General features: G+C 37.1%; 2 protein-coding genes across 2 annotated transcripts; both read left to right on the top strand.

Moving 5' to 3' along the window:
* The first annotated feature begins 654 nt into the window (after positions 1–654).
* Positions 655–4131, top strand: chia.1 (chitinase, acidic.1). Its single transcript, XM_035520593.2, has 11 exons — positions 655–701; positions 801–830; positions 1165–1369; positions 1556–1612; positions 1836–2001; positions 2204–2328; positions 2441–2564; positions 2651–2833; positions 3112–3228; positions 3399–3525; positions 3828–4131. The coding sequence occupies exons 1-11, from the start codon at positions 680–682 to the stop codon at positions 4034–4036; spliced, it is 1365 nt and encodes a 454-aa protein (XP_035376486.2). The 5' UTR covers positions 655–679; the 3' UTR covers positions 4037–4131.
* Positions 4132–7884: 3753 nt separating this feature from the next.
* chia.2 (chitinase, acidic.2) lies at positions 7885–10874 on the top strand. The gene is made up of 11 exons (XM_027028414.3): positions 7885–8011; positions 8097–8123; positions 8227–8431; positions 8532–8588; positions 8724–8889; positions 9014–9138; positions 9348–9471; positions 9678–9860; positions 9944–10060; positions 10250–10382; positions 10493–10874. Exons 1-11 carry the CDS (start codon positions 7987–7989, stop codon positions 10756–10758), a joined length of 1428 nt encoding a protein of 475 aa, XP_026884215.3. The 5' UTR covers positions 7885–7986; the 3' UTR covers positions 10759–10874.
* Positions 10875–11337: the final 463 nt, after the last annotated feature.

Genomic DNA, 11337 nt, shown 5'->3' with positions numbered 1-11337 from the left:
AACTGACACATTTACTACTGATGACCATGTTTCTCGTAAATGTAATTTAAAAATGTCTGCATTAAGGTTGGTTGAAGAGAATGATTAATGCAATATTATGCGCTCCATAAATGTTTTTTAGGAATTCATCAGTTATCAGTGTATTTCCTGCTTCCTGAACATTACTTATCACCTGTACTTTGGTACCCATTAATATTAGCTAAGTATAAATGAGCTTGAACTTGTTCAAGTTACCTCAGAGGATTCTTTGGGAATGAGACAGGTAAAAAATAATCATTTACTAATTGTAGTTTCAGGGATGACCAGCAAATCTTACTAATGCACTGTGTATTTCTCAATGTGTATGATTGTGCTATTGTCAATCAGGATTGGAAATGATGACCATATTGTACATTTATTTCATGTGAAAGTGACTAAGTATTTAAGAACAGCTTAGGCACATGACATAAAGTAAATAAATAACATAAAAACTGCAGTGACAAATAGTTTCCCTCAATAGGTGAAAGTAAACATTTCTCTGTTGCTAAGAATATAGTTAAGAATATACAATAGTCTGCAAATATAAATATATTACATTTATTTCATACCAAGACATCTTTTATTATTATGTATATTGACTGTTCAATACATGTGTCTCTAGGTGGCTTTCTAGAATCATCTGGAGGGATTTAATATCACAATGTCAAAACTACATCTAGCAGGTATTTTGATATTTATGACATCCTCATTTTTAGTTTACCTGCATTGCATTTGTGTTTCTTTCTGTTAATTCATGCTTGTTTGGCTTCACCCTGTCATAGGACTGGGACTCCTCCTTACACTTCAAATAGGTAATTTAGCACTATGCATTTATATTTTTATCCATTTAAAGAATCCTATCTCTCTCTTTGTCATTTGTCATATATATATATATATATATATATATATATATATATATATATATATATATATATATATATATATATATATACTAAAGTACACTGCAGTTACTCACTTAGAATCTTCTTCATATATGTGTGTGTGTGTGTGTGTGTGTGTGTGTGTGTGTGTGTGTGTGCCAAATGATGTATATGTAAATTAAAATCAAATCATATTACTCTAACACATAAAACATAAGGATTGGTGTGATATCAACTGTAGCTGAAAATAAATATTTTCTTATAGCTGCTTCTACCAAGCTGGTGTGCTACTTTACCAACTGGTCCCAGTACAGGCCAAGCAGTGGAAAGTTCACATCTGGAAATGTGGATCCATTTCTTTGCACGCATGTCATCTATACGATGGCCACTGTCGGCCCAGACCACCAGATTGCTACTGTCGAATGGAACGACGAGATCATGTACAAGAACCTGAACAACCTGAAAAATGTGTGAGTGTGACCTTACAGTGACTAAACAGTGTATTTAATATAATTTTCAATAACCATGTATGGCTGCAAATATTCAAACTGTGATTGATCTACAATGATGGTGCATGTTATTAATTTCACACTGATATTTATTTTAAAAAGTTTTCTAAAAAAAAAAAAAGTGATGGAATTTTTTCTCCTTTTCAGAAACCCCGTAATGAAGACACTGCTCTCAGTTGGAGGTGTGTTCATGGGTTACAGCCCGTAGGTATCACCCAAATAAACTTGTCATAAACTCTACCATGCATGCTGCAAGCATTTTATCAACCTTAACAAACACATGATATGATACAAATATGTTATATACCTCACTTACTCTGATCAGGAAATATCAGAAATGAAAAAGGAAGTAGGCTATCATGCCCAAATAAAAAGATCAGTCTGTCTTTCAACAATCACAGCAATGTCACACAAGTGACTCTTTCAGGTTTATTGATATGGTGGCCAATGCAGCCAACCGTGCGACCTTCATCCACTCTGCCCTGCTCTTCGTCCGCACTCATAACTTTGATGGCCTGGACTTAGCTTGGGATTACCCTGGGCATAATGGCAGCAATGCAGAAGACAAGCAGAGATTCACCGCACTGATTCAGGTGGGTAGGCAACATGCTGAGCCGCTGACTGATCTCTGCAAGATGGTTTTAACTTGGAATACACACCTGTCAGCATCTACAACTTGTTAATGATCATGTCTGTCTAATTCATTTTTTACTGTTATCATAATTTGCATGGCTTTTGGGGAGTAGTACCTCATGGTTTGATGTTGAGTGTATTGTTACATCACACAATTTGCAGGAGCTGAGGGCAGCAATCGAGCAAGAGGCCTTAGACACCAAGAAGACCCCACTGCTGCTCTCTGCCAAAGTGGCTGCCTTAAGGAGTGTCATTGATATTGCTTATGAGGTCCGTGAAATCTCAAGGTATGCTGAGATACTTGAGACTGCATCAGTGTACTACTTTATTTTGAAGACACAGGAATCCATAAAAGGTCAGCAATGTTTGCACCCTATATCTTAACTTTTGTCTTTACAGCGAGTTAGACTTCATCAGCATCATGACTTATGACTATCATGGATCATGGGAAAAAGTCACAGGACACAACAGCCCCCTCTTCAAGAGCTATTTGGATAAAGGAAGCCACATGTATCACAACATTGTAAGAAAAAACCCACAAGCCACATTTAAAAAAAGCTCAAATGTGCATCAGAATTAAGATGTGGCCTTCTCTCTCACTCTGCTCAGGACGCCAGTGTGTCTTACTGGATCAGTAATGGAGCTCCAGCTGAGAAGCTACTCCTGGGTTTCCCACTTTATGGACGCACATTTCTCCTCAGCTCTACTGAGACGGCTCTTGGTGCCCCCGCCAATGGCCCTGCCGCCGCGGGTCCATACACCCGTGAGGCGGGTTACTGGTCCTATTATGAGGTAAATGACCGCAGTGGCTCCATTTATCCTTAATTCTGCACCGATGCATTTCAGTGGAAAAAAAAATCTAGTTTGTTTTTTTTTAACTTCAATAAGCATAAGCAATGAAATTAGTTCAAAAACAGAGATAGATTAGTATGAGATTTCTTTTTTTTTGTTGTTCAAACTAATGATAACTATAATATTTAGTTGATGATAACTAAAGTCTTAAAGAAATGGGTGATAACGGTAATGATAGTAACAATATTCGTAGTGATGAAAGGTTGTCTGCTCCATAGATTTGCAGCTTTGTATCAATGGCTAAAGTAGGATGGATTGATGAACAGAGTGTTCCCTATGCTACACAAGGAAATGTCTGGCTGGGATATGACAATAAAGAGAGCTACTCTGCCAAGGTATGCTAGACTATACAACGCAATCAATGACAGAATTTAGTGCAGTGATTTATTTCCTCTGTTATTTAATTATGTATTTATGCATATCTTACCTGTCGTCATATTGCAATATCTTATCGGTCTGTTATATCAACCTCATCTGTTCTGTCATCTGTTGTGTTTGTTCTCAGGTTCACTGGCTCAATTCCATGAATCTCGGTGGAGCATCAGTGTGGACCCTTGACCTTGATGACTTTCAAGGACAGTTCTGCTCAGATGGGGCCTACCCCCTTGTTAACCATCTACGTAACTCTCTTGGTAAACAAGCTGTATTGATTTAAGATGCCTGGGCCATATCTCTCTTTAGTTAGACCATATGTATATTACTATATGGATTTCTTATACTGATTTGGTATCAATGAATAAAGTTTCACCTGAGTGCTATTGCTGAACAATAATCATGTACTCAAGATTTTTCATTAGTTGCTTTTGCAAATCTCAGTCACAGGTTTATGCTCTTAATATATGAAGTCATCAAATGTTTAAACCAACCTTAAACCAGTTGTAATTGTTTTTGCCATCATTAAGTACATTATGTAACAACATACGTCTGTCTGCAGGTTTTCCTCCCAAGCCGACCACCACTCAGCCTCCGACCACCACCCCAAACCCCATAACCTCCTTCTGCACTGGAAAACCTGATGGCCTGTACCCTAACCCTGCTGATGAAACCACCTACTTCCAATGCTTTCGAGGGAACACCTACCTACAATATTGCCAACCAGGCCTGGTCTTTATTGACGGATGTAAATGTTGCAATTGGCCATGAGGGGAACATGTTGTCTAATATATGATCAATGTCTAATATATATTCAAATCAAAGCTGCCTCCCTTTCACAGAATTCAACATTCAACATTGTTGAAAATGTCAAAAATAAAACTTCCAATAGATATTTGAAAATGGTTAGTGATTGACAACATGGTTAATGTTTTGTACTTGCGTATAAAAATATGCAAAAATGTAAGTGCAAAAAGGAAACATGAGGCAGACACAATCCGTGCAGGAAGGCTGCTGGTGTGAACTCAAGGTAGGGTATTTGGTGTGGGGACTTAGTAGCAGTGGGTGCCTGGTTAAATATGTGCTGAAACACAGGTCCCTGCCTTCTGAAGCCTTGTAACCTCCAACCCTGGGGAATCACAGTTGCTGAACACAGTTGCTGAACAGATATAACAGAGTTATCATAAAATAGAGCAATGGACCATATGACTTGAGTTGAGAAACATTCACAATGATTAATTTTTTTGTTAAACAGAAAAAAAAATGATATGAATTATCTTGTTCTATGTGTTTAGTGAGACATGAGATGTTGGGACGTTTAAATCTTGTTCTATTAACGAAATAATAACAATAACAAAGGTAGGGAATTGGAATTACAATGGAAATGAAAGTAATCATAATGAGTTGTTATAATGGCATGGGCCAATGTTTATGCATCTTTTGTGTTCAGCAAATTGCAAAGGTGAGTTATATTACAAAGATGAAAAACCGTGAAATTGGATAGAAAATAATGAGCTTTAAAATTAAGAAGGATCTCAAAGATTACATCAAGTTTCTGCAATAAGAAGTGGGGAGTGCTGACAATCATCCCATCAGTATTAAAGGCAAGATCAGAGATCTTAGGAACTGAGGACAGAGACCAGTCAGTAAGACTTTAAATTTGTCAGTGCTCATTTTCAGAAAACTGGAGTTCATACATAGATTTAAGCGAAGAGGTCAAGATTTAGGAGTGGGTGGTGGTTAGGATACAGTGGTGATGGTTAGGAGTCTGTACTGGACATCATCAACACAACAGTTATATTGGTGATTTTGATGATGTTTGATATGATGCACAGGTAGTGAGAGACCACTCCATTATTACTGCTAATTGGTTAATTTAAAAATTGTTGTGCTGTGCCTTTCTCAGAATTACTCACAATGGTTTTGTGTCTACACATTACAAAACAGGGGGCCGGGGTCAAAACTAGCTGTTTTCTATGGTCATGATCACTGTATTGTTCCAGGTGAGCAGAGCACAAATACAGTACTTAACTTCTAAATAGAGAAAGTAAGTAACAATTTACTGGATATAACGTGTTTTTGGCAAAGGCCTTGAACTGTAGACTGTAGTGTAATGTAGCACACATATCACCACCTATGTAGTAAAAATTAATGTAAGCCCATAAGTGGTCTTTTCAACAACATCATTGTTTAGCTATGCCATTAAAAGGCACATCACATGTCCAAAAGGAAAGAACAAAATCACAAGAACAAAGAATAAAGCAGAATGGTCAGACAGATGATACAGGAAAATGCCCAGCACCATGACAAGACTTCACACTGAAAGAATGCAAGAGGATTGTAAAAACACTGGGGTACACTGGGTAACCCCGAACAACTGAGACAAGGGGAAGGCATACAGATGAAGGGGACTCAGAACTCCAGTGAGACCAACTTCTAGTGGCCAAAGGTAGCATTCCCCCAGAGTCAGTGTGACAGGCACTGTTAGTTTCTGTCATGTTATTCAGCACCAGTGAGTAGATGTAGTATTTGCTACCAGCAATGTGCACCAGCAGTGCATTATTCTTTTTTAGATTTAGAATAAATTGTTTTGTTTTGAATTGCTTTTGAATATGAAATGTGATGTGACTGAATGTACATTCTTTGAAGCTGTCAGTGTATACAGGAGAAGTTTTCAAAGCACGTTTTTCCAAACTGTGCTTTTAAATAAAAAATTTATTCAAGTAATTTTACATTTATTGTACTGTATCTGTGAGACTTTCCATTTTGGCAGAAGAAAATATAAGTCTGTAAAAAATAAGAGCGCCAAATGGTATTAGTCAAACACCTTGTCTGTCCACCTAGCTGAATGTACACCATTAATCACAATAGCTTCAGGCACAAGAAGCACAGCTAGCAAGCATAAACAACTACTCATGAGCATTCTGTTTGTTAATCCAACTGGACAACTTTTGGGTGAAACCTTTGTGAGCCATTTAGCCTCAGGGAAGATGTACTTAATGTGATTTTGGGCTTACTATTACTGTCCAAGGGACATGGCTCCATGCTACAAAGCAAAGCCATCAGGTATGTATGTATCTCTGGATATGATTATTACCAAATGCAAAATATAGAGTTTAGAATTCAGTGAAGGGTTCCCCTTTTTGGTACGTGAGTGAAAAAATCTCATGAACGATGGTACCATGTGAACTACCTTAGTAGATCCTACCTATCTGTAATGCTCACTCACCTATCTCTTTATTTCTTTTTAATAAAAATGTATTTCATATCTGCATGTTCTAATTACCTTTAGGTACACTTTATAAGTGTACTTTATAAGATAAATAATCTATTGGTGATTAGTTTCAGAACCAGACCCTTATCCCTTTCAACTATCTTCTACCCCTTACTATACTTTGTTGATCTAAAATCCTAGAACAGATCATCTTAAGGATGCCTACTAGCAGTCTTAAAGTCATGCCAGGCAGTATTCCAAAAAAGGTTTTAAACAAGCCTCACATTCTGGTCTGTTTTAGACAAGGACCAGCCCTTAGAGGATATGTATGCTAATTTTGAAACAAGTTCTCTTGTTAGCCAGAACAAATTACAGTTGCATAACATTTATTACAGTGCAGTTGCATAACAGTTGCATAAAACAATTCAAGGTGTTCAATAAAATAACAGGGTTATGGTGATCACCTGAGTCTTCTATTTAATGTGTACTATATATGGCTTCCTAATCTTAAACAACTGTGTAATAACAATAAAACAATAATATGCATAAAGTTGATTAAATAGAGGAAGAGCTAAAATATTTCCTGGACCATTAGAGCAGTTACACTGTATTAACTGTCCTGCATTAATAAATAACGTGATAATATAGACGCTGGTCTAAAATGTGCAACTGTCAGCTTGTAGATAAATGTGTTTATACTAAAGGTAAAGAGCGTTCCTTATAAACCAGAACACAGCTCAGATAATGCCATACTTTGAATGTCTTAAGACAGATACTTAGTCTGAAGTTGGAAATGTGCAAAAATCAATTAAGACTTCCTGCAGTTACTACAGTTACTATTGATCTTACTAAATTGCTGCTGTTATTTAGACTGCAATATTTCTTTTAGAACTACAACTCTTAAAGCATTTACATGATGAATTTTAGCTGAAGTTTAACTATAAACACAAGCATAAGACAAACCAGAAATGTTTTGCATGAATGTTCACCTGCTGCATTTCACATACATACAAATACATTTTTGAGATTTTTTAAAACCTTGTATATCTAACTAAATGGTTGTGAATTGTCTAATACAACTGTACATCAGCTCTGCCAGCTTCTTCCTGATATATGTCACAGTTAGGAATATAATTTAAACAATATATTACACATTATAATGCACAATGGTTTCATGTGATCAGATTATCCCCTTTCAAAAGTTCAAAGATAGGACAGAATTTTGTACTCTGACAACATGCTATAACTGAGTCCGTTCAGTCCACAGTTTACAGTAGATATCTTATCTCTGGACGTGCTAATAAACATTTCAACCCTTATCTGATTATTGAGGACTCCAGTCTACCAGGTGCTTATTTAAACTCAGTGATCTAAGGGTTTGCTGGCCTTTTTGCAGATGAATAAAGGCGTTTTCAGCGTCTAAGAGTACCATTTCAAAGTTTGCATCTATCTACATACCAGTAGAGACAGTGTCAGTGCCGCTGAAAAACATTTTGCTTCCATCAAAATGGCTAGGCTTACGCTTTTAGCAGGTATTTGAATTTATTGTTTCCAAGCCTGTTTCTTAATATTTGAATAATTATACTGTTTACTAACCTAACATCTCCATGTTACTAGGCTTATGCTTGGTGCTATGTCATTTTGGTGAGTCACAGAGGATTTACGTACCTATCAATGAATTATATCAATCAGCATCTGTTGAACTTATTCCAGCATAATTTAATGAATTTCTATCATTGTTATGCAGCATATTCTGAAGACCTGGGATGTTATTTCACCAACTGGTCCCAGTACCGACCTGGTATTGGGAAGTACATGCCTTCCAATGTGGATCCCTTTCTCTGCACCCATCTGTTTTATGCCTTTGCTATGATTAACTATGCTAATGAGATCGTCACATATGAATGGAATGATGAGACCCTTTACGAAGCCTTCAATGGTTTAAAGAACAAGTATGTATGACAAATAGATTCCCAAATGCGTAACTTTGAAGAAGGTAGCCATTTGCAAGAGTGTATGTTTTCTTGATGTATGTTTTCTTGATCAATGCAGGAATCCTGGTCTTATAACTTTTTTGGCTGTTGGCGGATGGAATTTTGGCTCAACCCAGTGAGCATTTTATGAATTATTTTACTTCACAAGTAATCCTAAAAGTACCTCTGAGTTTCAATCATTTGCAACTGGATAACAGTCTCCATGCTTATTACAATGCAACTCATTTAAATGGTTAAAAATCAACCTCAGGTTCTCTATCATGGTGTCCTCTGCTGAAAACCGTCAAAAGTTCATCCAGTCCACCATCATATTTCTGAGGAGATATGGATTTGATGGTCTGGACTTGGACTGGGAATACCCAGGCTCCAGAGGCAGTCCTCCAGAGGACAAGCAGAGATTCACCCTGTTGTGCAAGGTAGGTCTGATGACTTAATCCTAGTCCATTTAAACCAAAATAAACCGCTGTAAATGTGTTCATTTAAGTGGTGTGGTAATGTTCCTGGGTTTACTCGCCATCCCTGCCTGCTTCAATTGTTCAGGAACTGCTGGAAGCTTATGAGGCAGAGAGCAAAGCTACTGGGCTGCCTAGACTCAGGATTACTGCTGCTGTATCAGCTGGCAAAGATACAATTGATGCTGGATATGAAATCGCTGAGATTGCCAAGTAGGTGGTGAAGTGGTATAATTCACAGACAGTGTATTTCTGTGAAATCTGTGCTCTATACAGATATCTGCAAATCTTGACCAAGAAATAATTCAAATATATTAGAAACTAGAAACAAGCAACTATACTGGTCAGGATAGCATTAAAACAGTTGTGAAGACTTTGTTCACTCTTCATAACATTAATGATTATTGTGTCTAAAACTCTAGATATCTTGACCTCATCAACATTATGACCTATGATTTCCATGGAACTTGGGAGAGATTTACAGGACACAACAGCCCCCTCTATCAAGGAGCTAAGGATGAGGGAAATCTTGCTTACTTCAACACGGTAATAACTCAGAAATGAGGCTTTCCAGATAGGATTCATGTCTTGATTTAAATATCCTTGTGCTGAGTTTAGGGATTTTAAATCTTAAAACATTCACTTATAAGAAGCACTGGGATATCACCAAATATTTCTAACCTAACCGACACTGATGTAGAAACTTATATTACCCACCCAATCCTGATATAATATTTGTCCCTCATGTTAAGGATTATGCCATGAGGTACTGGAGGGACAATGGTGCCCCTGTGGAGAAACTGAGGATGGGGTTCGCCACATATGGTCGTACCTTCCGTCTGACTTCCTCAGATACCGGAGTTGGATCTCCAGCCAGTGGACCTGCATCTGCTGGAGTCTATACCAGAGAGGCTGGCTTCTGGGCCTACTACGAAGTACTGGGCAAATAAGATGAGAAAAGGGTTTGAACTAACATTTCCCCCCCAAGCTATTGGTTTATGCTGTTTCTTCCCCATAGATCTGTGGCTTCCTTCAGGGAACTAAACTTCAGTGGATTGAGGATCAGAGAGTACCCTATGCCACCAAAAGTGGGGAATGGGTTGGCTTTGACACCAGAGAGAGCTATGAAATCAAGGTACTTTACAATTTACAGAGCAGGAATGAAAAATTGGGTGGGATAAAATGTTATTGAAAATAGACTACAGAATATTTTCAATAGGAAGAAAATTTAAAATAAAAACAAGGGTGCTAACAAAATTATTCTAATATCTTTTCAATTTACATTTTATAGAATCCTCAGTTTTTTTCCCCTTCTGCTTCATAGATCCGCTATCTGAAAGACAACAAGTTTGGAGGGGCTTTTGTTTGGGCTCTGGATCTGGATGACTTTGCTGGTCAATTCTGCGGGCAGGGGAACCATCCTCTCATAAGCCACCTGAGAAATCTTCTGGATATCAGTAAATTGATCATATTCTTTGTTCTATGTAATATGTATCTGATTTTCCTTCTACAGAAGACAAAGAATGCTGCATTCTGAATTTCTCACAACTAAATATATTCTTTTCAGAAGTGCCTCCGACACCACCTCCACGACCCACCACCACCCGCAACCCTAATGACCCGACAACCTTAAAACCCACCACAACCACTACAACTACCACACATAAACCTAAACCAGGTTTCTGTAATGGAAAGCCCAATGGAATGTATCCTAATCCTGATAATCCCAACAGATATTATGATTGTGTAAATGGTGACACCTATGATAGAAATTGTGGACCTGGCACAGTATTTAATGACAAATGTAAATGCTGTGCCTGGACTACTAATTAAACTCTAGCTACTGTACAACTGATTCCCACACACTCCACCTATGTAGTTTACGAGTCACTTTATTTTCACCTTCTGCTCCCTCTTTTTTATAGCTTTTTTAGAATATTTGGATAGTAGGCTTGTTTGTGATTATTTGTGTGTGTGTATGTGTGTGTGTGTGTGTGTAAATCACCATTTAAAGAATAAAGTTTAAATTTATTATTTTATTGCATTTGTAAATATTTCCAAAATATTCAATTTATGTCAATGAAATCAGATAAAGCACCAACAAATGCATTATATTAGTGCATTATACTGCATTTCTTAAAAGTATTTTTAAACATACATATAAACAAATGTATTGATGCAGACATCACTCACTGATGACCATAGCCCACTACAACATTACAATAAACCCAAGGCATGAAAAACATTACATGGTTCTTCATCATTCTTAACACATTATGTATTTAAGAAAGCAGAAAAATAATGGAAAATAATACATACACTCTCTACCCACTTTATTAGAAGTTCTACTGTTTTCTGGAACTGTCAATCAGTTTTTAACTACCCTACACCAAGTTCATCACAGTTCATTCA

This window comes from Electrophorus electricus, chromosome 22 (assembly GCF_041902795.1).
Source record: "Electrophorus electricus isolate QZ-2024a chromosome 22, ASM4190279v1, whole genome shotgun sequence".
Lineage (NCBI taxonomy): Eukaryota > Metazoa > Chordata > Actinopteri > Gymnotiformes > Gymnotidae > Electrophorus > Electrophorus electricus.
The sequence above is the reverse complement of the archived record's forward strand: the minus strand, read 5'-3'. Positions and strand labels throughout refer to the sequence as shown.